General features: G+C 42.3%; 1 protein-coding gene across 1 annotated transcript in view; it reads right to left on the reverse strand.

Moving 5' to 3' along the window:
• The window catches only part of thop1 (thimet oligopeptidase 1), a 66,690-nt gene that overhangs the window by 6,942 nt on the left and 32,557 nt on the right, over window positions 1-27,191 (reverse strand). The window contains exons 4-9 of the mRNA XM_060941654.1: window positions 26,758-26,865; window positions 26,537-26,639; window positions 26,257-26,417; window positions 17,322-17,457; window positions 12,566-12,932; window positions 86-287 (exon numbers count right to left, since the gene is read on the reverse strand). Coding sequence (XP_060797637.1) covers window positions 86-287; window positions 12,566-12,932; window positions 17,322-17,457; window positions 26,257-26,417; window positions 26,537-26,639; window positions 26,758-26,865 — 1,077 coding nt within the window. The remainder of the gene's footprint in view (window positions 1-85; window positions 288-12,565; window positions 12,933-17,321; window positions 17,458-26,256; window positions 26,418-26,536; window positions 26,640-26,757; window positions 26,866-27,191) is intronic.

Here is a 27,191-nt window from a genome sequence, read left to right on the forward strand (position 1 = left end):
CACTCAGGATTTTTTCCATTTTTAAACAAAATGTTAACGAGTGAATAACAACAATAAAAACGAGAGATTAAACTTGAATTCAGACCTGTGCGCAAAGCTGGTGCATGACATGGCCAAACTCGTGGAAGTAGGTCTCCACCTCATCGTGCTGCATCAGGGAGGGAGCATCAGCTGTCGGTTTGCTGAAGTTGGCCACCATGGCTGCCACAGCCATCTGTCTAGTGCCATCTGGCAGCAGACAACCAGGCTGCAAGCCAAAGCAGGCGGCATGTCCATACTTCCCCTCTCTGAGGAAGGACAGAACTGGCTATTCGTTTCAATTAAGCTACCATCAAATAATTATCATTCTTAATAATAGAATAAACAGTGATAGTACAGTGCTCGGCGTAAATGAGTGCACCCCCTTTGAAAAGTAACATTTTAAACAATATCTCAATGAACACAAACAATTTCCAAAATGTTGACAAGTTTAATATAACATCTGTTTAACTTATAACGGGAAAGTAAGATTAATAATATAACTTAGATTACACATTTTTCAGTTTTACTCAAATTAGGGTGGTGCAAAAATGAGTACACCCCACAACAAAAACTACTACATGTAGTACTTTGTATGGCCTCCACGATTTTTAATGGCAGCACCAAGTCTTCTAGGCATGGAATGAACAAGTTGGCGACATTTTGCAGCATCAATCTTTTTCCATTCTTCAACAATGACCTCTTTTAGTGACTGGATGCTGGATGGAGAGTGATGCTCAACTTGTCTCTTCAGAATTCCCCCCAAAAAATAATTTCTTTCCACCACAAAGGTGAAGGCTACAAGAAGATCAGCAAAGCTTTACTTATCAGTCAGAATACTGTAGCAAAAGTGGTACAAACATTTAAGAAAGGTGGAACTGCAACCATCTCACAGAGACGTCCAGGTCGTCCACAGGAGTTAGCACCTCGACAGGAGCGTCTTCTGATGAGAAGGGTTGAAGAAAATCGGCATGCAAGTTCACTGCAGTTATCTAAAGAAGTAGAAAGCCAAACTGGGGTGACTATTTCCTGTGACACAATACAGTGTACACTGCAGAGGAATGGCATGCAGGGATGCCGTCCACGAAAGAAGCCTCTCCTAAAGCCCAGGCACAAAAAAGCCCGCCTAGAGTTTGCCAGGGCCCATGCTGACAAAGATGAAGGCTACTGGGACTCTGGAGTGATGAGACCAAGATAAATGTTTTTGGAACTGATGGCTTCAAAACTGTATGGCGTCGCAAAGGTGAGGAATACAAAGAAAAATGCATGGTGCCTACAGTGAAACATGGTGGTGGCAGTGTCCTTATGTGGGGCTGCATGAGTGCTGCTAGTGTCGGGGAGCTGCATTTCATTGATGGCATCATGAATTCACAGACGTATTGCTCTATACTGAAAGAGAAGATGCTACCATCACTCCGTGCCCTTGGTCGTCGTGCACTTTTCCAACATGACTAAACACACATCTAAGGCCACTGTTGGATTTCTGAAGAAGAACAGGGTGAAAGTGATTCAGTGGCCGAGTCTGTCTCCTGATCTGAACCCAATCGAACACCTATGGGGAATTCTGAAGAGACAAGTTGAGCATCACTCTCCATCCAGCATCCAGTCACTAAAAGAGGTCATTGTTGAAGAATGGAAAAAGATTGATGTTGCAAAATGTCGCCAGCTTGTTCATTCCATGCCTAGAAGACTTGGTGCTGTCATTAAAAATCATGGAGGCCATACAAAGTACTACATGTAGTAGTTTTAGTCAGGAAATAGTCACCCCAGTTTGGCTTTCTGCTTCTTTAGATAACTGCAGTGAACTTGCATGCCGATTTTCTTCAACCCTTCTCATCAGAAGACGCTCCTGTCGAGGTGTTAATTTCCGTGGACGACCTGGACGTCTCTGTGAGATGGTTGCAGTTCCACCTTTCTTAAATTTTTGTCCCACTTTTGCTACAGTATTCTGACTGATAAGTAAAGCTTTGCTGATCTTCTTGTAGCCTTCACCTTTGTGGTGTAAAGAAATTATTTTCTTTGGGGAATTCTGAAGAGACAAGTTGAGCATCACTCTCCATCCAGCATCCAGTCACTAAAAGAGGTCGTTGTTGAAGAATGGAAAAAGATTGATGCTGCAAAATGTCGCCAACTTGTTCATTCCATGCCTAGAAGACTTGGTGCTGTCATTAAAAATCATGGAGGCCATACAAAGTACTACATGTAGTAGTTTTTGTTGTGGGGTGTACTCATTTTTGCACCACCCTAATTTGAGTAAAACTGAAAAATGTGCAATCTAAGTTATATTATTAACCTTACTTTCCCGTTATAAGTTAAACAGATGTTATATTAAACTTTGTCTTGTCAACATTTTGGAAATTGTTTGTGTTCATTGAGAGATTGTTTAAAATGTTACTTTTCAAAGGGGGTGCACTCATTTACGCTCAGCACTGTAATTCAGTGGTGAGAGAATCAACTACAAGACTACACTTTTGCAGGCAATAATGCTTTTGCTATAATACAACCAGCACATAAAGTACATTACTCAGTCAAAGGTTTTTAAAATAGTTTTTTTCCCCTGTCTATACATACCTCAGACACCTCTACTTTAAGAAATAATCAATATGTTTAACCAAAAATGAAGCGGAAGTGTTTTTATTTACTTGACAATATTGCTGAGGCTATATTCCTGCAGAGATCATGTTGGGTAAGGAGTCACATGCAGGTAATTTGCATAAAGATTTCTAAAACCTTGCTCGTCAAGTGATTTCCTCACACAGTGAACGTCATGCTTTGATTAAGTAGTTGGCTGGCTACGTGCCATAGCGAAATGGACAGAAGTCTAAAGCCTAGGTCACAACCGGCCGTACGTGCTCCTACGGCCGGTCTACGTGCAAAAAACGCAAGAAATGCACGGAGGGCGCGTGTGTGACGTGCTGATTTTCGTGCCGTAGACCGGCCGCAGAGGTTCTTTGTCATGTCAAACAAACTCTACGGGCACTTATGTTTTTTTCAGGTTGCAAGACAAACTTACGGCCAACGTGCGTCTTTCTCCACGAAAAAAAAACAAAACAACGCAGCGATTTGGGAAACGCCAAAAATCGCACGGCCAAAAAAAAAAAAAAAAATCACATGTCCGGTTGTGACCTAGGCTTAAATCAATCCATTTTGCAATCGGACATCAGCTTCAAAATGTCGACTTGTGCTGCAGTGGTGTCTGAATGGACATGATTTAGAAAGCATGTACTAACCCCATGTCCAGAAAAGTCGGGATATTTTCCAAAATGCAACAAAAACAATAATCTGTGATTTGTTTATTCATGTGAACCGTTGTTTAACTGACAAAAATACAAAGAAAAGATTTTCAGTAGTTTTACTCACCAACTTAATTGTCTTTTCTAAATATAAACAAAAGTTAGAATTTGAGGCCTGCAACACGATCAAAAGTAGTTGGGACAGAGGCAAAATAAGACTGAAAAGTTGATCGGATATTCAAGTAACACCAGTCTGGAAGATTCCACAATAAGCAGGATAATTTGTAACATGATTGGGTATAAAACGAGCAGCACCAAAGGCTCAGTCTGTGCAAGCAAGGATGGGTCGTGGCTCACTTCTTTGTGACAAAATTTGTTAGTTAATTCAAAAAGAACGGGAGACTTCCGGTTGAGTGATGAGAGGAATGGCGGCGTAGCTTGAAGCTCCCACCAGTCGGAGATAATTAAATCTCCCCCCAACTAACGATAAACCAAATTCAAATAGAAGTTACGAGGGATGAGCGGGGGGACACACCAGAAAGGCCGAAAAACTCTGAAAACACAGGAAAAGACTAATGTAATGGAGGTAAGCGGTGAAACAGGGGATAATGGCGGCGAGGCAGCAACCGAAGACGTTACGCCAGCACTACACAAATACTTGTCGGACATGACTAAAGAAATCCGTGAACTCAAAAACGACATAACAGCACTCAACACGAGTTTTAAACAGGAGTTTGCTAATTTTAAAGAAGAAGTTTACAACAAGCTTAAAGTAAACAAAGACGAACTACAAGATCAGAAAAAAAGTCTCAGCGAGGCGCAAACACGCATCGAGGAGCTAGAGGCATATAACTTGGAAGCTAAAGACGCTCTGTTGACAACACTGCGTGAGCAGAGAAAGCTACAGGATAAGCTAACCGATCTCGAGGGAAGGTCCAGGAGGAACAATGTACGGATATTTGGAGTCCCGGAGGGCTTGGAGGGGGACTCGGTCACCCGCTTTGTCGAGGAGCTACTACAGAGGGAGCTGGCTCTGCCGGAGGGAACGAGTCTGCTGATCCAACGAGCACACCGAGCGGCAGCGAGGAGACCCGGTCCCGGGGAGACTCCCCGATCCATAATCATAAACTTTCTCCGGTTTGACACAAAGGAGATGATATTAAAGAAAGCCTGGCAAAAGCGGGTAAAAATTGACAACTCGTCTCTGTACTTTGACAACGACTATGCGGCCGAGGTGGTACAGCAACGCAGAGCGTATATGGAGATCAAAAAGACCCTCAAGGCCAAAGGCATACGGTTCCAAACGCCCCTGTCCAAGATCAGGATCCACTGGACCGATGGGCCTCGGCTCTACAACAGTGCGCAAGAAGCAGCGAAAGAGATGAGGAAAAGGGGAATGGATGTACAGATGAAGGAAACTGGTGAGGAGCGCACGATGGAGCAGCGGATTCAGGCGGCATGGTCATGGCAACGCATCGGGGAGCCAGGGGCGTGTGGAGGATTAACGCAACGCACCAGAGGAAGGCTGCAGGAGTTCAGGAGAGCTGAAGATGGAGGAAACATCTGATTGAAATGGGAGATCCGGACGGGCATAAAGTCTCATCTCAAAATAAGTGATCCATCACCATATCTTAGCTATATAGTACAGTACGTTAATGAGCAGACCTGGATATTTATGAGTAAAAGAGAGGTAATATGTTCCTGGGATAACGTCGGGGTTGGGGGGGGAAAGATGGGGAAATAGAGACAAAGTCATTTCAATACCCCAGGAGATAATCTTTGTTTATCCATTTGTTTATTGTTAAATACAGAGTTGAAATGCAAATTTACTACTATATACTACTAGGCCTTTTATACTTTTCATTTTGACTGGTGGAGTGGGAACGCAGAGAAATGTTGGACACTACTAGAAGGCAAGAGGGTCTATATGCAGGACCTCTATCCACCTCTAGTGAGGGGCCCCCCCATTACTGGGGGACCTTCCCCTCTCCTACCAACAGGGGCACGGGCACGATTGAAGAGGCCCGTTGTTATCGGAAGCATTGTTCTGGAGTTAGAGTTCTTATTGTTGTTCGAGTTAAAGGTGTCAGTGGGAGAGAAGAGGGAAACTTAAAGAGTGGAGATGACGCAACATAGCCAGCTTAAAGTGGTGTCTCTGAATGTGAACGGGTTAAGTAACCCAATGAAAAGAGGGAAGGTAATAGCAAAACTAAAAAAAGAAAGAGCACAGGTTAATTTTCTACAGGAAACACATTTGTCAGATCAAGAGCATGAAAAATATAAAAGACTGGGATTTAAAAATACATACTATAGCTCATTCAAAAATGGGAGGAAAAGGGGGGTTTTGATATTGATACCGAATGGAACAAAATTTGAGACCTTAAAGGAAATTAAAGATAAGGAAGGAAGATACATTTTGGTTAAAGGGAAAATTGGAAATCAATTAGTTACACTCGTCAATGTCTACGCACCTCCGGACAGTGATAAGAGTTTTTTCAAGAACTTATTTGAAGTTGTTGTTCAGGAAATAGAAGGGATACTGATATGTGGAGGGGATTTTAACAATACACTGAATCAGGATTTGGACACAACTAGCGCAAAGAAAAATAGCAAAACTCAAGTGTCCCGATACTTAAATACTGTATTAACAGAGCTGGGAATTTCAGATGTCTGGAGGGAACTACATCCATTCGAAAGGGACTTCACATACTTCTCAGCTCCCCACTCAGTCTATTCAAGGATAGATTATTTTTTTATGAATGCAGCAGATAGATTTAGAATAGAAGAGTGTAAGATTGGAGTAGCAGACCTGTCAGATCATTGTATTCTGCACCTGACACTGAATATGATCAGCAGGAGACGGAATACAATATGGAGAATGAACGTTGGTGTACTAAACAATCCAGGATTCGTTGAGGACATCAAAAGAGAAATAAATACATACAAGGAAGAGAACGACAATGGGGAGGTAGACTTTACTACTCTATGGGATGCCATGAAAGCAGTTATGCGGGGAAAACTAATATCTCAAGCAGCATTTAATAAGAAAGATAGGTGGAAATTATATCAGATGAAGATTGAAGAGCTGAAAAAATTAGAGCAACAACATAAAGACTCGAATGATACAGGTATACTTCAACAAATCAAGGAAGTGAGGACAAAAGTGAATGAGATACTAGGAGACGAAGTGGAAAAGAAATCCAGATTTCTAAAACAGACTTATTATGAATCAGGCCCAAAAGCTTCAAAATTACTAGCTAGGAGACTAAGGAAACAGCAACTCATGAATACAATTCATAAAATCAGAGATCCCATAACCAACTCATTAGAATTTGAACCAGGAAAAATAGAAAATGTCTTTGAAAAGTACTACAAAAAACTATATACACAACCACAATCAGCGGATGAGGAAGTAATAAGAAACTTTTTAAGTTCGTTAGATCTACCAACAATAGGAGAGAAACAGAACGAAAGTTTAAATTCATGTATCACAGTAAAGGAACTGGAAGAAGCCATTAATAAGTTGAAATCAAATAAAGCTCCGGGGAGTGACGGCTTCCCGGCAGAATGGTACAAAATGTTTAAAAAGGAATTGGGCCCAATGTTATTAGCAGCCTTCAATGAAACCTTAAAAAAAGGCAAGATCCCCCCCTCTTGGAAAGAAGCGATAATTACGGTGATACCCAAGGAGGGAAAAGATACGGAATTCTGTGAAAACTATAGGCCTATATCAATATTAAACTGTGATTACAAGATATACACAACCATCCTAGCTAAAAGAATCGAAACTTTTATGGCAGAACTAATTAATGAAGATCAATGTGGCTTTATCAAGGGACGCCAAACACAGGACAATATAAGGAGGACTTTACATATAATTGAAGAAGTACAAAAAAAGGGAGAAAGTGCACTGCTGCTCAGTTTGGACGCAGAAAAAGCTTTCGATAGCGTCAGTTGGAAATTTTTATATCTTACTCTAGAAAGATTCGGCTTTAATGCAGACTCCGTTAACATTATTAGAACACTTTATCAGGACCCGAAGGCTAGAATTAAAATAAATGGTAACCTCACTAACTGGTTCAAACTGGAAAGATCTACTAGACAGGGCTGTTGCTTATCGCCAACTCTCTTTGCAATTTACATAGAACCTTTGGCCCAGGCAATAAGAGAAGATGATGATATAGCAGGGATAGAGGTAAAGGGCACAGAACATAAAATTGGTCTATTTGCAGATGATGTTATAATCAGTCTAAAACAACCAGATGTCTGTCTTCCAAGACTTATGGAAAGATTGGATTCATTTTATTACTTGTCGGGATATAAACTCAATGTGACAAAACCACAGGTACTACCCATTAACTATAACCCACCCCAAGCCATTCAACAAACATATAAATTCAAATGGAAAGCAAAAACAATGAAATATCTAGGTGTAAATATTAGTGGAAACTTAACAAAACTGTACGAAATTAATTATGGGACTCTAAATCAAGAAATTCAAAAAGATATAGAAAGATGGAAGGCGCTAACATTGGATTTTAGCTCCAGAATAGAAATCATAAAGATGAATGTTTTACCGAGGATATTATACTTATTCCAATCATTACCAACAGAAATCCCCACATCACAATTCAGAGAATGGAACAAAAAAATCTCACGATTCATCTGGGCAGGGAAAAGACCAAGGATAAAATATGCAACTCTTCAGATTCCCAAGGACAAAGGCGGGTTAGCCCTACCAAACCTCTTAGAATATTATTATGCTGCCCAAACTCAGCCTTTGGTGTATTGGTGTGACCCTGAGTATACTGCAAGGTGGAAAGAAATAGAATTAAAAAGAGAGGGATACCACATCCAAAGTATGATTGCAAACAGGGACATGTTTAAAAAATATAAGAATATGCTTGATCCAATTACTAGATTCACTCTGGAAATCTGGTTCACAGTGATTAGGAAATACAAGTTAGAAAGTGAAACAAAAATTTTGAGCTGGCTGATTGGTGACTCTAAATTTAAACCAGGGGTAATGGATAGTAGCTATGAACAATGGATAGACAAGGGGATTACAGCAATTTGTACAATAATGGATCGGGGTAAAATTAAAAGTTTCCAAAAACTGAAGAGGGAATATGGACTGGAGGATTGCGACCTGTTTAGATATTACCAAGTTAGAGACTTCTTTGACAAAGAGATAAAACCAGATCTTCCCCAGGAGTTGAATAAAGTAACTATAACACTGTGTAATGCTTATAGAAACATCACTGGAAGAGTGGTCTCGGCACTGTACCAAGGGCTAGAGAGGAGCAGAGGAACTACTGCACTGTATGTGAGAGACAGATGGGTGAAAGAAAGTAAAATGCTGTTAACTGAAGAGGACTGGCTTAACATATGTGATGTACAGCGAACCACCACCAGCTCCAGGATGTGGAAGGAATTCTGTTGGAAAAATATGATCAGGTTCTTTATCACTCCCAAAAGAAAGAACAAAATTACAACTACACAACAAACATGCTGGAGACGGTGTGGAGAGCAGAATGCAGGTCACACTCATGTTTTTTGGGAATGTACTAAAATAAGAAACTATTGGAATGATGTGTGGGCAGAATTGAAAACGATACTGGGATATGAATTACCAAAGTCATGTGAGATATTATACCTGTGTAACCTGACAAAGGAAAATGTACAATACGAAGATGGATATCTGGCAAAAATTCTATTGGCTGCGGCCAAGAAAGCAATTACCAGGAAATGGTGTAGAGAGGACCCTCCTACTCGGAGGAACTGGCTGGCCATAGTGGAGGAGATAATCAACATGGAAAAATTTACTTATATATTGAGACTTCAACAAACAAAATTTGATAAGAAATGCGAGAAATGGATGGATTATAAAACCCAAAGCAGAGGCACCACTGAAAACTTGGACTGATGTCAGAGACAATTGAGGACTATTAATAACATGTACCCCACTGACCCTGTAATATGTTCTGTAATGTTGTGTTGTTTTGTTTTGTCTTTGTTTTGTTTTTTTGCCAAAAATTAATAAAATTTGAGTTAAAAAAAAAAAAAAATTCAAAAAGAACATCTCTCACCGCAAGACTGCAGAGGATTTAGGCCTTTCAAAAAAAAAAAATCTACAGTACATAATATTGTGAAACGATTCAGGGAATTCGGAGACATCTCAGTGCGTAAAGGTAGGGCTGCACGATTATGGAAAAAAATGATAATCACGATTATCTTGATCAAAATTGTAATCACGATTATTAATCATGATTATTCTTGATGTTAGGGAAATCACTTAAATTTTATTTCACTATATTCAAACAAGCAATATGAACAGCTTTCAGTGCAGAATGAAATTTAAAAGAGAAATTCTGATTTCCAAATGACAAATAAATGAAATTTATCCAAGAAATTACCAAAGGATGAAGGAACTGAAAACTCAATTGCAACAATTACATAGCATTATACTGAGGCCTACAAGTTTTTAGCTAGAAAGACCAGCCTATCAACATGCTCTGGCTTTAAACATGAGCGAAGGCAGGTCACAGCATTGCCTCCAGTGCTAAATACGCTCAATCTGTTACCTACTCTCACGCTATCACCCCTTGAAAAAGATACCGCCAGTGTTGCCAGACACTGCTGACGTTTTCCAGCCCAAAATATGTTCAAATCCGCCAAAATGCACTTAAAACCGCCCAATCTGGCAACACTGGATACCGCCGCACTGAAGCTCCGCGCACTTGACTTGCTTGCTTATTTAGGTGGAGTAATGAAACCTTACATGTGTCGGTTCACCCCCTAATGGTTTGGCGGAGTACTGGTCAAAAAGTGCTTGATCAGATATGCAGCAGAGCTCGCATTTTAAATGGAAATAAATCGCGATTTTCATTTAATTTAATCGTGGCAGCCAAAATCGCGATTTTCGATTAAATTCGATTAATTGTGCAGCCCTACGTAAAGGGTAAGGTCGGAAGCCACTGCTGAATGTGCATGACCTCTCAGCCTGAGAAACCGTCATGCTAATGTGACAAATATAGCCACATGGGCTCAGGAGTACTTTGGAAAACCGTTGTCACTTAACACAGTCCACCGCTGCATCCAGAAATGCAACCTGAAACTGTATTACACAAGGAGGAAGCCATTCATCAATTCTATGCAGAAACGCCGCCGATTTCTCATCTCAGATGGACTGAAAGACAGTGTAAACATGTGCTGTGGTCAGATGAGTCCACATTTCAGCTTGTTTTCTGGAAAACCAGACATTGGAGTTCTCCATGCCAAAGATGAACATGACCAGTTTGTTATCAGAGAAAGGTGCAAAAGTCAGCATCTGTGATGGTATAGAGGGCATCAGTGCCCACGGCATGGATGAGTTGCATGTCTGTGAAGCTACCGAGCTACCACTGATGCAGAGACATATATTGGTATTTTAGAAAGATATATTCATCAAGGCAACGTCTCTTCCCGGGAAGTCCATGTTTATTTGAGCAGGACAATGCCAGGTTTGATTCTGCATGGGCTACAAAAGCATGGCTTCGTAGACAGAGTGCGTGTGCTTGACTGGCCTGCTGCCAGTCCAGATCTGTCTCTTATTGAGAATGAAGAAAAGAATCAGACAACGGCAACCACGGACTGCTGAGCAGCTGAAGTCTTGTGCCAAGCAAGAATGGACAATTGCAAAACTGCAATAATTAGTCTCCTCAGTTCCCATATGATTATAAAGCGTTATTAAAAGGTAAGGTGATGTAATACAGTGGTAATAATGCCTCTGTCCCAACTTTGAGTGTGTGTTTCCAGAGAAACAAATTCTAATTTTGTTTATATTTACAAAATACAATTAAAGTTGGTCATTAAAGCTATTGAAAATCTTTTCTTTGTACTTTTGTCAGTTAAATAAAGGTTCATGTGAATTAACAAAATCACAGATTTCTGTTTTTATTGCATTTTGGAAAATATCCCAACTTTTCTGGAAATGGGGTTAGTAGGTTTCAGAATATATAGTTTAAATCAGGGCTTTGAACCAGAATTTTTTTCCAATTGGTTCGTTCCGAACAGAAACGGAATTTTAACGTTTCCGGTTTTGGGTTCCACCATTAAATAGACGTTCCCGAACCGGTTAGAACAAAAAAATTTCGTTCCCGGAACGGTTAATTACATTCCCTGTCAGCTGTTTAACAAATGGCTATAAAATTATGTCTCTGTCTCATCCGGCTTAAGCCAAATGTAGGCTAATTCTATTACAACCTTCATTAAATAAGACAAGAAATAATTCAAAACAATTATTATTTCAAATGTTGGCGATTTGGATTCTCAGCATGTCTTCCCATCTACACAAACAGAAAAAGTGCCAAAAATGAAAGATAATTCATTTAGTGTGTTACCAAAGGCTAGTCAGGCCCTATGCATTGATAGGCTAACAGAGGTTAACGTCATTTAATGTTCGCGAGCCTCTCATTAACGTGGACAAATATATTGATATCGTGTTTGAAATTGACGTTTTTGAATAACGATAGACTGCAATATTTACCTCTTATTTAAGATGTGGAGACGTGATAGTAGTCCACCCTCCCGCTCTCTCCATTCAGTCAGCGAACGTCACACAGGAAGTGAACCCCAGCGGGTCATAGAAACTTGCGCAGGAGAAGAATGACTTTTTTATTTGTAGGCTACGGAAACTTTGAGGAACGAAATAAAAACCGGTATTAACCGGTTACCATTATTTTTAATAAGCGTTTCTGTTCCGGAACATAAAAAATAATAAAGTTTCTGCTTTCGTTTCTGTTCCATGTGAAATAGAAAAAGTTCCCGGTTTTCGTTTTCGTTCCTTGAACCGGTTCAAAGCCCTGGTTTAAATAAAAGTCACTTTCCCTCCAAATGAAAAAAGTTTCTCCTCGGTCACCAGATATATTTTATGTATTACTCAGTGTATTTATTAGCTGTTTGCTCAGTGACGTTTGTGATTCAAGCTATGTAACACTATATGTGGTTTGTATAAGGCCAAATGCAGTGTAATACACATACTGTACAACAGTCGTCTTCAACCTTACCAGCAAAGGGTCCGTGTGGCTGCAGGCTTTCATTCTAGCCAAACTGGAGGCACATTTGATTAGAGACTAAGGTGAACTGATTAAACAAGCGAAATCAGATGTGGCTCCTGCTTGGTTGGAATGAAAGCCTGCAGCCACACCGGCCCTTTCTGGACAAGACTGAAGACAATAAAAAGAACAGAATTGATTCCACCACAAAGATAAACGCACTGTATTTCCATATCCAGTACTTATCTCAGAAGTTCTCATCAAGCATCATATTCATACCTGGGGAAAAGGTCCAGGTAGAACTGGCCCATCACCTGCCCAGAGGTGCGGTCCTTCACACAGTACAGAGTGACATCATCGTGCCACACGGGGGCACCCTCGACCTGCTGGAAGGAGAGGTTCAGGAGTTCCTGATAGATGTCGAGAAGCCCATGGGTCACCACCTCCATGGGGAAATACTCTTTCAGCTGGTTCTGGTCCACGGCATACTGAGTCTCCTCCACCTGGGTCATGTAGTAGCGCATGTCCCAGGCATGAAGCTCATTGCTGAAGGGCAGCTTCCGTTTCTCACACTCCTTCTCCTTCAGCTGCATGATGACCGCTCGCTCGTTCTCGCCCAGAGGCTTCAGCTTACAGGCCAGCTCCTCTGATGGACAGAGTTAAAGTGCATATTTTGGACCAATTTTGTTTTTTGTTTTTTTTCTATGAAAGTATGTCCCTTTACACACTCATCCAGAAGGGTAATTTTGCACAAGGCCATCTGTCTACAGCAGAAAAAAATAAAATAATAAAACGCGTCTGGAAAAATCCCAAGGGAGTCTGGAGCCAGATTCGTGACGTCACCTGCGGAAGCGCCAGCAGGCTGAGAGAGCTTTGCACGGTTTCAGTGCACAGCCTGTGTAGACCAAGCGCTCCCATTTCTCTCTCATTGTCCGGTCTTTTGGAAAACGATGAGTACTAATCCCATCAAGATTGGTGTTGCTACACCCTCCTACGATACATCTGTTAACCATTTTAATCATTACGTGATGACGTTGAAGAAATTTGCAGAAAACCACCAGGTCGTTTTCTCATAAACAAACCAGCGCTGACGTAGGATTCAGAGGGAGGCGTCCCGCACGCGACGTCACGAAAATCAATGTTTGCCGGGAAATCCAAATGCCGAGTTTTTTCAGAGGCGGACCAATTCGCCTCAAATGATGGCTTGATTTCAGCTGAATTTTTCTGGTATTGCGCAAGGTAAAAAAAAATTGCACAAAATGCAAAATGTGACAGATATTTGACCAAAGTTTAATATAAAATACGAGAATTACATTGATCTTGCTCCTGAATTTACCTGTGATATGCACTTTAAGGCTTCAAAATACATTCAAAAATCAGGGAAACATAAACAGGCACATAAATCTAGCCTAGTAAACTAGACCCACCCGCCTAGCGGCCAAAAATATTTTTGCCTACGAGTGGGTCTAGCCTCACACCATATCAGCAAAACACCCCGGGCATCAAATCGTGCCCACCAATCACAACGCAAGGTTTTTGTTTGGATTCTTTGGGCGGGCTTTTGCAGGAGTGACAACAAGGCTGCGCGACGCTGGAGAAAGCGCAGCAGGAAAGATGGCTACGGCTAGTGAACAGCGCACGTTTGACTCCGCTTTGGAATCAGTTTTAGAAGAATTAGACTTGGAGTTTTTGTTGGAACATGAGCAGGAAGAGGCTCTCCGCTCATTCCTTTTCAAGAAGGACGTTTTCGCTGTTTTGCCGACCGGCTATGGCAAAAGTCTGATCTACCAGCTGGCTCCGCTCGTAGCCAAAAGGATGGGGCTAGTTTGTGCAGTACGAAGAATTAATAAACAGCTTTGAAACATTACTTTTTGATTGTTTCTTATTTTCCCGTTATTTTAAATTTAAGGGAAATTATTTCACCAAACACCACTAAATAAAAACTCTCAAAAACAGTTTAAGCAAAACCTTGAAAAACACTTGAAAAAAAAAAAGTGTATGTTAAGTATGTGGTACAGACTCCAAACTTGTGGTCATTATCTCCAAACTTCTTAATATCTAGAACCTGTTTATTAATTAATACGCATTTTGAAAAATTATTTATTTCAAGGCCTCCCCCACTGCTTTCTGTCGCTCTGACTACGTCACAGTCACTGTTGCGCTGATTGGTCAGAGCGTTGGCCTATACGCACAGAGACAGTTTGAAAGACAGCGGGTTGTTCCTCCCACCCCCTTCAGAAATGTCTACGAGCGAGGCCAGACTAAATATTCACATTTAGTCTGGCTTGCCAGGCTAACATAAATAGATATGAAAAGTGAACTGCAGGTGTATGTGCTTAAATCATACATTTTCAACATTTAGCGTAGACAGAGAACCTCCAGAAAACGGGATTACCAAGCGACAGGGAGGTGTGATAATTGCTAAAATAAAAATCATTTTTAATGTTTATGCAAATTAATAATGCTGATTCTGTTCAATTGAATTACTCAATTGATTATTCAATTGAGTAAATCTTTAAGAAATTTTTAGAAAGCTAAAGAGTTGCAGAACAGCTTAAAAAAAAAAAAAAAACGGGGGGGGGGGGGGGGGGGATAGACCTCATCTGATATTGTGGTTTATGTACGGTAACTCGGGTGCTTCGGCTCTGATGCTAAGGTTGAAAGGTAGCGACATCTCCAATTTGTTATTGGAAATCAAAGTAGAGGTCTGCGCGGGACAGAATTTTCAGTCCCGCTCCCGCCCGCTCCCGCAAAGAATTATGATTTTCAGTCCCGCTCCCGCCCGCAAATCCCGCATGATGCAGACGTTCGCGTTATTTCTCACGAAAGTTCTTGTCATTGGCTTGGGGAATTAAACATGCTGAGCTTAGCTGAGCTCTCCACTGACCGATCCTTCACCTAGCGCACGTAGCGAGGGTGTGCGTTGCCAGGCGGCATGCACAGCTGAGGCTTTACAGAGGTTTCCAACACACCTACCAAAATCTACAGTGGATATTAAGAATATTGTACATTGCACATAGCTTATATGTCACTCCTCACTTTTACATTCTAGGAAATACAAGTAGGCCTATAAGAAATTAATATAATTTAAAGACACAGCGTGATGGTGCCCCGCCCCCTACTTTGAGTGGATTTGAGCATAAATATCTACAGCTCATGTTCAGGGCTGCGTTTCCCAAACAACCAACCAAGTTAGCATTAAACCAATATGGTACGATGCAAGTTTGAACTAACTAACATCCAAAAAACGACTGTTTCCCAAAGCTGTAGGACCAACTTGGTCTGAGCCAAGTTGATTTGAACCAACACAGTTCAAACCACGATGTTTTCAGATGTGTTCGGATGGTCTCGTTTATTGCCGGAATTCAGAGAAACAACCCGAAGTTGGCTGACAGTGCGAACGGCATTTCACCATTACGGTAAATGACCGTTAAGCCAAATTTGGTGCGTCCATAATCTTCCCCTGATGCTTGCAACTTGGTGTAGATGTTCATTTAGACTAATATAAAATTGCAATACCCCTCATTTGGAAATCACATGTAAACAAAAGGCATCTCCATAAATTAAAGCATCATATACTAGTTTTGGCTATAAGGCTATTTGCCCTGATTAAAAACAGCTAAGCAAACTGCTGTGAGATGGTACAGATAACGTTATGTAGATCTACATGTTGTGTATTTATAGGTGGCATTGTTAGGTTTATTGTAAGTTTATTGTTTAGACTCTGACATTCTGCTGACACATTCCAAGTTGAGCGCTGCATGCGCTCATGATTGACAGCTCTCGCTTTGATTGACAGCTCTCGCTTTGCGCACTCGCACTTCCGAGAATGAACAGGTGAATGTGCATTCTCTTTGCGCACTCGCACTCCCACTTTCTTTTTAAAGCAGCACTTACTTCTGAAGCACTGAGAGCTTCACTAGAGGAGCTCTGCTCTTCTGCCATGATCGGAGATCTCAAACACGGAAGAGCGGAAAGGAATCGGAAACGTACGCGAGATTAGACCACATCCGCAAATTTGGGCATCTTAAAATGTTTTTATTAATGCCAAATAAAATATCCAGCACAAATTATATATGATAGACATAAATTAATAATTTATAACTTTTATTTTAAACACGTTTTTAGTTAGCGGGACTGCAGCTTATCACCTCTCCCGCCCGCTCCCGCATTGTGCACTCCCCCTCCCGCCCGCGCCCGCAATGAGCTTTCAAAATTTGTCCCGCGATGCACTGCTTTGCGTCGGGTCCCGCGGGAGTGCAGGGCTCTAAATCAAAGTTTCTTTTACCCACGTTGCATTAGCCAGCTAGTCAACTTTATCTAGTTTCACTAATAATGCAGTTTATTTAGCCTGGGCCCGCCCATCCTAAGCGTGACGCAACACGAGGGCCTGTTCCGAGCTTAGTCTGGCCAGGCAGGCTATCTACAGCATTTCCAAGCTCCCGAAAAATCGGGAACCAATCAACTTTGAGCATCTCCAACGGCCCTGGGTAGAGGCGTGTTCAAGGCAGTGACGTAGTAGAACTGCGACCGGAAGCCATAGATTGTTTACAGAATCTATGCCGGAAGCGCTTCATTCACATCACGAACATGGAGCAGCAGCAAGCCTTTAACACAGCGGTAGATGCTGTATTGAAAGCATTCAACGGGAAGTTCTCATTGAAAACGGAGCAAAGAGCAGCCCTGGAGGTATTTATTGAAAGGAAGGACGTTTTCGCCTTGCTCCCGACCGGCTTCGGTAAGAGTTTAATCTACCAGTTAGCCCCGTTGCGTCACATACGTCAGAGGAAAGAGTGATGTGATTGGTTTAAGCTTCGTCACAGCCTTTTCTGGCTTCGACCAGTAGCAAACTGAGGCATTTCAGGGAGGTGGGTCAACCACGCGCTCTGGGAAACGGTTGGGCTTAATAGCTTGGCCAGACCAAATGCTCAGAGAGCTTTGAAGTCGCGTTAGCCAGGCTACAGTTTATTAGGTTTAATTTCTGGCTTTCTCAGTTAATGTAATCATAGTTTCAAATATAATAATTTGTGCCTACCAAGAAACGTAGCAACTTTCTTGGAAGATTTGGACATGTTCATTTCCAGCACAAAGTCGGCATGAGTGCTAAAGCCCAACAGAGCGCTTTTCTGAGCGCGTAACTCCACCAGCTCTTTCAGGATAGCAGCGTTCTCCTGTGAACAGACAAAAATTTCTTTTTCGGTTTAACCTTCCATAAAGCCATCAGTTATCAGTCTATTTCAATTAAAAACGCATGAACAATATATTTTAAATCCAAGACAAGACTCGAGATTTAACAGAACTCTGGGGTTGTATTCACAACGAATCTTACTGTACCACAAAAGGTTCTCTCTCAAAGAGTTTCTCCATCAAAACTTATCATGAAGAATCCTTTAAATAAGAGGAAGGGTAGAGTCGAGTCCGCTCCATTGTTATGGATGATGGCATGTCACGAACGAATAACAAATTCTCCCTGTTTTGTTTAGCTGATGTTTGGTTTAGAGGACAATGCATGTATACATGGGCATAATTTTTTCAGCCAATTTCTTCTTTTTAAAATTCTTTTCTGTTCCCCCCCCCCCCCCCCCCAGATCCTTCTTTTCTCCTCCTCTCTTAGGAGTAGCTTTAATAGGCCACAAAAACTGTATATTTATACCACTTATAAAAAGGTACAATCAAGCATTAATGAATTCATACATGAATTTACACTACCGTTCAAAAGTTTGGGGTCACTTTGAAATGTCCTTATTTTTGAAAGAAAAGCACTGTTCTTTTCAATGAAGATCACTTTAAACTAATCAGAAATCCACTCTATACATTGCTAATGTGGTAAATGACTATTCTAGCTGCAAATGTCTGGTTTTTGGTGCAATATCTCCATAGGTGTATAGAGGCCCATTTCCAGCAACTCTCACTCCAGTGTTCTAATGGTACAATGTGTTTGCTCAGTGCCTCAGGTGGTGTTTACATTAGACCGTATCCGTCTCGTTTTCGTCGTGGATGCACTGTCCGTGCACATTAAAACGCCAGGAAACGACTCCACAGGCGGAACAACTTGAATCCGCCAGGGTCCACGTATTCAACCCAGTTCGTATGTGATCCGGTGCTGTGTAAACATTGAGGAACGAGGAAACGCAGTGCTGAGCTCTAGCTGACGTCATTACTGGACAACGTCACTGTGACATCCACCTTCCTGATTCGCTGGCGTTGGGATCACACACACAGCGGCTCAGTCCCGAATCACTGCTCGTGCGCTTCACTCGCGCGCTCTGTGAGCTGCGCAGGGCCGGAGTGCGCACCCTCCAGAGGGCACTCGCTGTTCAGGGCGGAGTGATTTGGAGCGCAGGAGGAAGCCGCACTGAGGTTTATTTACACATTTCAACTTATTTACCTCCTTCAGGCGCTTAAACTCAGTGAGAACATGAACATCACAGCCAGGTGTGTTTATCTGCTGGAGAAGGCATTCGCTTGCCATCCTTCCACTTGCAAGTGGTGAGTGACTTGCGCATGCCCGATATGCACTGGGATCATGTGACGTGCCGTCTAATTAGTCATGTGATTAGCGTATCCGTGTATTGGCGTTGCTGTGTGCACGCGAATCGTTTTAAAAATGTTAATCTGATGATCCGCTGATACGGTCTAATGTAAACACCACCTCAGAAGGCTAATGGATGATTAGAAAACCCTTGTACAATCATGTTAGCACAGCTGAAAACAGTTGAGCTCTTTAGAGAAGCTATAAAACTGACCTTCCTTTGAGCAGATTGAGTTTCTGGAGCATCACATTTGTGGGGTCGATTAAATGCTCAAAATGGCCAGAAAAATGTCTTGACTAGATTTTCTATTCGTTTTACAACTTATGGTGGGAAATAAAAGTGTGACTTTTCATGGAAAACACAAAATTGTCTGGGTGACCCCAAACTTTTGAACAGTAGTGTATATACGCCACTGTGCAAAATTCTTAGGCACTTTAAGTACAAACCTTCTATAGATTTACCTTTTATAGAAGGCTACATACTACATATGAGATCACTTTTCAGTAGGGCTGTAACGATACACCCAACTCACGATTCGATTTGTATCGCGATTTTTGACCCACGATTCGATACGCCCACGATTTTTTTTAAAATGTTTTTTTAAAGTAGTAAATTTGACTGATTAACATTTACTTACTTACATTAACTATTTAATAACAAATAATTCAGACCACTGCAGAGAATGAGTAATATGTATGCAAAAATGAACAAATGTATATCCAAAGATTGTTTTATTTCTCAAAATAATACTGTTGAGCCGGAAACTCTGTTTTTTTCGGTTCTGAAAAAGTCATTTTTCCAAATCGTGTAAATCCGTTAAGATTTTTTTTTTGGGGGGGGGGGGGGGGTGGCTCTCTCACTGTCTCACTCTCATAGGGCCAATGATTTTCTGTGATCGCGGAAAACAGATGGAAATTACGGAATTTTTATGGTGAAACATTGCTCGCGTGTCAAAATGTAACTACCGCAGAAGGCTTCCGCCCAAGCAGACATGCCTTCAGTGTTGCCAGATATTGCTAACGTTTTCCACCCCAAAATATGTTCAAAACCAGCCAAAAAGCACCTAAACCTGCCCAGTCTGGCAACACTGCATACCTTTCCGGTCAAGTGATTGTGATTGGCTTGTGGCACACCTAGCCAGCCAATGAGCTGCTCGTTTACAGATTCGCTCCCCGCGTCGCAACCAGAATGGCGACCGCTTAAAAGAAATGAATGCTCTGCCAGTGGCGAGTGTGGACGTTGCGTGACTCGCAGAAGATTGTCGCAGGTCGGCGAAAAAACGACTTACTAATAGATATAAAAGTAATTTAAGTAAGTTTAAAATGTAATTTAAATAAAAAGTAAAGTATTCATAAATTGAAGTTTGGAAGCACCTCTGTTTTTGGGCTGAGGAGAAGTTTGAAAGGGTGTACCGCGATTCTGCCTTCTTGTATCGCGACACGGATCGTGGCTCTGCGTATCGCGATTTCGATTTCGATACGCATATCGTTACAGCCCTACTTTTCAGACAAGAATAAAGCAAAATAAAATGATAAAAAAATAAAAACACCCACCACATAATGAAGACGACTGGAGAGAAAGGAGGGGGGAAATAAAAAAATTTTTTAAAAAAGGGAGAAAAAAAGTGTGACAGTCAAGGTTTCCAGAAGAACTGTAGCTGGTTCTGCAAAATGTTCAGTAAAACATTACTAATTTCCTTATAAAATTACACACACTGTACCTGAGACTACTATTTACTTAATGAAATTAAATGTTTCTACATTAAAAAAAAAAAAACGAGAAAGAACAGAAAACAGTAATAAATAAAAACAGTCAATATTTGGTGTGACGACCCTTACCGTACCTTTATAAAATGCAAGTGTGTGTGTGTGTGTGTATATGTATGTGTGTATATAAATAAAAAATACACACACATACAGTGCCTTGCAAAAGTATTCATCCCCCTTGGTGTTTGTCCTGTTTTGTCGCATTACAAGCTGGAATTAAAATGGATTTTTGGAGGGTTAGCACCATTTGATTTACACAACATGCCGACCACTTTAAAGGTGCAAACTGTTAATTATTGTTTGTGTCACAATAAACAAGATAAAAAAAAACCCCCAGAAATCTGGAGTGTGCATATATATTCACCCCCTTTCGTATGAAACCCCTAAGGCAGCTGGGCCATAGAAGGTTCACGCTGCACGCTGCATGCTGCACGCTACACGTTCACGTGAAGAACCGGACCCTGGGCCATTAAACTTCATGCTTGGATGTTCACGTGTTGCGTCTGTTCTACTTTGACCGAGTAACCAACAATATGGACTCTTCGGATGACGACGATTGCCTCATTCTGCTTTTACTGAGACAGAGGAAGAGAAAAAGGAACAGAATTTGGAGCCGAGAACACTTCCTTCTGAGAGAAACCCGTGGTGAATTTCACCGAACATTCTATAATCTGCTTGACAATCCCGATGAAGAACTATTTTTCAATTATACCATTCAATTATATTTTTTCTGAAGTTTTCCCCTGAAAGCATAGAGTTATCTCCCTAGACCCGTTCTGATTGGCTGGCACGGCAGTGACCGCATGCATTGACTGGAATTTCCATCTTCACGCCTAGAAAAAAGTGTGCATGTTCATTTCACGCTTCACGCGTGAAGTGTGCAGCGTGCAACGTGAACGCCGTTCTATGGCCCAGAGCAAGTCATGCTACGTTTGTCCACTTTTCTTTACACGCGTGTAGCGTGCAGCATGCAGCGTGAACCTTCTATGGCCCAGCTGCCTAAATAAGAGCTGGTCCAACCAATTCACTTCATAACTCACGTAATTAGTTGATTAGGATCCACCTGTGTGCAATCAAAGTGTCACATGATCTGTCACACGATGTCTGTATAAATCAACCTGTTCTGGAAGGACCCTGACTCTGCAACACGACTAAGCAAGCCACATGAGAACCAAGGAGCCTCCAAACAGGTCAGAGACAAAGTTGTGGAGAAGTATAGATCAGGGTTGGGTTATAAAAAAAATATCCCAAACTTTGAATATCCCAGAGAGCACCATTAAATCCATTATAGCAAAATGGAAAGAATGTCACCACTACAAACCTGACAAGAGAAGGCCGCCCACCAAAACTCACAGACCGGGCAAGGAGGGCGTTAATCAGAGATGCAACAAAGACACCAAAGATAACACCGAAGGAGCTGCAAAGATCCACAGCAGAGATGGGAGTATCTGTCCATAGGACCACTTTAAGCCGTACACTCCACAGAGTGGGGCTTTATGGAAGAGTGGCCAGAAAAAAGTCATTGCTTATGAAAACATGTTTGGAGTTTGCCCAACAGGATGTGGCAGACTCCCCAAACACATGGAAGATTCTCTGGTCAAATGAGACAAAAATTGAACTTTTTGGCCATCATGGGAAATGCCATGTGTGGTGCAAACCCAACACCCTGAGAACACCATCCCTACAGTGAAGCATGGTGGTGGCAGCATCATGCTGTGGGGATATTTTTCATCTGCAGGGACAGGAAAGCTGGTCAGGACTGAAGGAAAGATGGATGGCACTAAATACAGGGCAATTCTGGAGGAAAACCTGTTTGAGTCGGCCAGAAGTTTGAGACTGGGATGAAGGTTCACGGTCCAGCAGGACAATGACCCTAAACATACTGCTAAAGCTACACTGGAGTTAGAGATTAGTTTAGATAAAACTTTATTGATCCCTTTGGGAGGGTTCCCTCAGGGAAATTAAAAATGGAGTGTTTTAAAATGAAGCATTTAAATGTCTTGGAATGGCCTAATCAAAGCCCAGAACTCAATCCAATTGGGAATCTGTGGCGTAACTTGAAGATTGCTGTACACCAACGCAACCCATCTAACTTGAAAGAGTTGGAGCAGTTTTACCTTGAGGAATGGGCAAAATCCCAGTGGCTAGATGTGCTAAGCTAAAGCTGTGTTCACATATACACCGGTACGACAGTGGTATAACTGTATCGATACGAAGTATACCAGTACAGTTTAGTGCATTTGTCCACACTAGTGAGAAATGTTTGCGGTTTTCTTTCACGGTAGTTGAAATGCACGTGCACGAAATGTTTCCGTGGTTACCGAGTAACTTCCTTCCGAGAATATGGCGGATGAAACAGCGTGTGTGTGCTTTTTGTTGTCAATGTACAGTCTGTATTTCTGGTGGTCATTTATTCAGTCGAATCGTATAAAACACGCGAGGCAGTTGAGAAAGAAACAAACGAATCTCCGTTCTTCACTATTTTATTCAGTGAAGACATCGATTGAGGTGTGTGACTTTGCGCATTATATTTGTATCGATACAGAACCGCTTCATCTGTCCACACTACAGCGAAGCGCTACAGTACCAATACTGTACCGGTACGAAACCCATACATTTGTGGGTTTTGTACCGATACAGTTATACCGCTACAGTACCGGTATAGTTGCCAGTGTGGACAGGTGTTGCGGTACGAAAGTAGTATCGTATCAGTACAAAATCCCTAGTGTGGACAGGATATAATAGAGACGTACCCCAAGAGACTTGCAGCTGTAACTGCAGCAAAAGGTGGCTCTATAAAGTATTGACTTGGGGAGTGAATACCTATGCACACTCCAGATTTCTGGGGTTTTTTTCATCTTAATTGTTGTTTGTGTCACAATAAAAAAAAAAAAAAAAACCATGTGCACCTTTACAGTGGTAGGCATGTTGTGTAAATCAAATAGTCCTAACCCCCCAAAAAGCCATTTTAATTCCAGCTTGTAATGCAACAAAACAGGACATACACCAAGGGGGATGAATACTTTTGCAAGGCACTGTACATATACACAGTACTCTGCAAAAGCCTTATGGCCCGGTCACACCGCCCGAACTTTGCTGGAGCGTTCCTGGAGTGGTGAAAAAAATTCATCACTGCTCGTAACCGTTCACCACCGTTTAACAAAAGTTGGCCCCCGTTAAAGCAACGCCGTATACGCTCGGCCACCGCTGATGTTTCTCGAGGGGCCCTCCTACTGCTCTGAAAGTTTTGAGCTGCACAAAATATTGCGAGCGGTGAGGAGGGGGCAATTTTCCGCCCCGGCAAAGTTCACCCCCGCTCCACCAACGCCCAGTCAAAGTTTGGCACCGCTAGACGCAAGTTCGTGGACGCTTGGGTCCGCTAGGCCAACGCAGAAATCTTGAACGCTGGACCACCGCTGCTTCGCCAGCGTTGCCCGGGCGGCGATTAAACGTTGCACAAACTTCGGTGGAGCGGTTGTAAGCGTTTTACGAGCGGACACGGAGTTGCTGGAACGGTGTCGGGCGTTGAAGCAGCTATCCATGGCGGCGATGAACTTTGGTTTGGCGTTGGTATAGAGGTGTCGGAGCGGGACCAGAATTTGGCTATAAATACAGGGAGAAATGGACCAGGAGCTCATTTGGAATCGAGTTGCTGTTGAGTTCAGACCTCATCTATATCGAATTTGCTCAAAGTTACAGTAAAACTGCATCACCATGGATGCTGAGAGACTTGCTATGATTGGTGCTAAACCAACTTTATACCCCCGCCGAGCCAAAGCCCGCATGCGCAGAACGCTCGCGTCACCGCTAAACCAACGCTCGCTACCGCTCGCTACCGCTAAACCAACGCTAAAGCAACGCTGGCTTCAGCGGTGCACCACTAAGCCAACGCCCGTGTTTTCGATTTTTTTCCCATTTTGTGCGCGGTGACGAGCGTTGTCGAAATTCGGCCCCCCCTCCCTACCGTTCAAGGAACGCTCCAGCAAAGTTCGGGCGGTGTGACCGGGCCATTAGGCACATGCAGTGAAATGTCGTAGCGCAAAGATGCCTTCAAAAATAATGAAATTAAATGCTTCTACATTAAAAAATAAATAAATAAATAAAACCATAAAGATCAGTAAGCAGTAAAAAATTCAATATTTGGTGCGAGACAACCCTTTGGTTTAAAAAAAAAAAAACCCCAGTGCTCTGAGAGCACAATATCCCCCGCTGGCAACTAGGCCATAACTCTGGTAAAAATGCGACTAAATGGAACAAAATTGCAGTACAAGTATTACCGATATATAACAAAGAATCCTGTCAAGTTTCGTGAAATTCCTCTGAAAACTGTGAGAGGAGTTGATTTCAGAAGGCGAGTTCCCTTCCCGGGACGGACGGACATTGCCACAACATAGTCCCCTTCGGGCCTTTTGGCCAGCGGGGGATAAAAATAGTAGTCTCGGGTACAACGAGTGCAGTTTTATGCGGAAATGAGCTGTAGGGTTTGACTGAGCATCTTACAGAACCAGCCACAGTTCTTCTGGACACTTTTGGCCCTTTTCCACTACCCTTTTTCAGCTCACTTCAGCCCGACACGGCTCGCGTTTCGACTACCTCAGAGCAGCACGACTCGGCTCGCTTCAGCCCTACTCAGCACCCAAAACTCGCACGGTTTTGGAGTGGGGCTGAAGCGAGCCAAACCGAGCCGAGTGAGGCTGGGGGCGTGAGGAGACACTCCCCTGTGCACTGATTGGTGAGGAGGAGTGTCCTCACACGCCCACACACGCCCCGCGAGCACGCTGGGATCTGTAAACACCGTAAACCCGGAAGAAGAAGAATTACGAATTACGAGAATTTCTGAAGCCTTATGTGCCTCGCCTCATCTATACACTCTTGCCAGTATCTGTTGGCGTTGTCGGTGACAACAAGCCACAGAACCAAGACCAGCAACACTAACGACTCCATGTCCTCTATGTTTATTGTTTACTATTCGGGTCGTGAGACTACCACTTAAAAGATCACTGATGTCACTGTTTGCGCCGCCTAACGACATCACGTGACGTCCACCCACTTTCGCTAACTCCACCCAATGTGTCCACCCACTTCCAGCCAGCACGGTTCAGCGCGGTTGTAGTCGAAATGCAACTCCAACAGCCCCACTCAGCTCGACTCAGCCCAACTCAGCTCGACTCAGCACGGCTCAGCCCAACTCAGCCGCGTTGGTAGTGGAAAAGCGGCATTTGTCACACTCGCTTCTTAATTCTGCACCAAAACCCAGCAGCCTTCATTATGTTTTTGTCTGAAAAGCCGTCTGTTCTCCATATGCTGCTTTCCTTACTGATATACAAACATTTTTCTGTAACATTTAATTTTGTGCTGGAAAACTAATGCTTGGAAATCTAAAGTGTTTTTGTACTGACTCGATAATGTAGAAGTCATAAAATAAAGTCTATAACAAAAGTTTGTAGTTTAAAAAAAAAAAAAAAAAGAAGGTGCCTCAGACTTTTGCACAGTACTGTGTGTAAATGTGACCATTTTGCTTTTTGGTTTTGTGCAATATGAAATAGAAACAATTCTAATAAGCCAATATTTCTATGCCTTTCTTGTAAATTGGCTACCTCGGAGTTACTTGTAGCCTTAAGATTCGTTGTGAATATGCCCCTGATGAGCAGCAAAGTAACCAAACGCCAACCTCTTTACACCGAGAATTGAAAGCTTCCTCTAATTTCCTGCGTGTCTCTGGGACGTAGCATTTCTTCATGGCGGGGAAATAGTGAGGGTATTTGAGGGTGAGTTTGAGCTTTCCTGTCTCATCCTTCTCTAAGGAGTTGAGGAAATCTTCAGGAAGGCCACCTATAATAAAAAGACAGTATTTGTTATAGTTCAACATGTTACAAGGACAGACGCAGTAGTAGCAGCGTGATATGAAAGAAAATAAAGGTGTTTTCACGGTTACGGAGCTTCATACGAACCCAGCTCCTCCCGGGTGAAACAGAGATTTGTGGTGTCCTCATTCAAATGCTTGTTGAAATCAATACACAGAGTGCTCAGCTTCTTCTTGATCGTCTTGATCTCCTGTTACAGGAAATACAATCCCTTTAGGCAATACATCTGCTGCGGTGGTTTTCTTTTACGACTCGTTTAAGTAGGAAGAAATGTATTTCGAGGATGAGTGATATCAGGAATATCAGACCTCTTGTGTCTCCTTAGGAAGATGGAGCCCGTTTCGCTTTCCCAGTGTGATCAGTCTCTCCATGTATCTCTTAGCCTCAGGAGTAAGGCCGTCATCCGGTAGTTTCTCCTAACAAAGCGAAGTTTCAACTCAATGTGCAACTCAATGAAACAAATCTACACTGTTTACACTGCAAAAAAAAAAATTGGATATCTTGAGTGCAAATATCTTGAAAATAATTGAAACGATCTAGAACAGGGGTCACCAAACTTTTTTCTCTGGGGGCCACATTGTCGTTCCTGACTGTGATGGGGGGCCGGGGTCGGGTCAGCTATATAACATAGAATTGTATGACCCAGACAAATATGATCACCAGCAGGCCTCATTGTGTAATAGAGATTACTAGCCTGGCACAGCCATCCCCACTACTATATCCCCACCACTATAGCCCCACC

The sequence above is a fragment of the Neoarius graeffei genome, chromosome 15 (assembly GCF_027579695.1).
Source record: "Neoarius graeffei isolate fNeoGra1 chromosome 15, fNeoGra1.pri, whole genome shotgun sequence".
NCBI classification, from domain to species: Eukaryota; Metazoa; Chordata; class Actinopteri; order Siluriformes; family Ariidae; genus Neoarius; species Neoarius graeffei.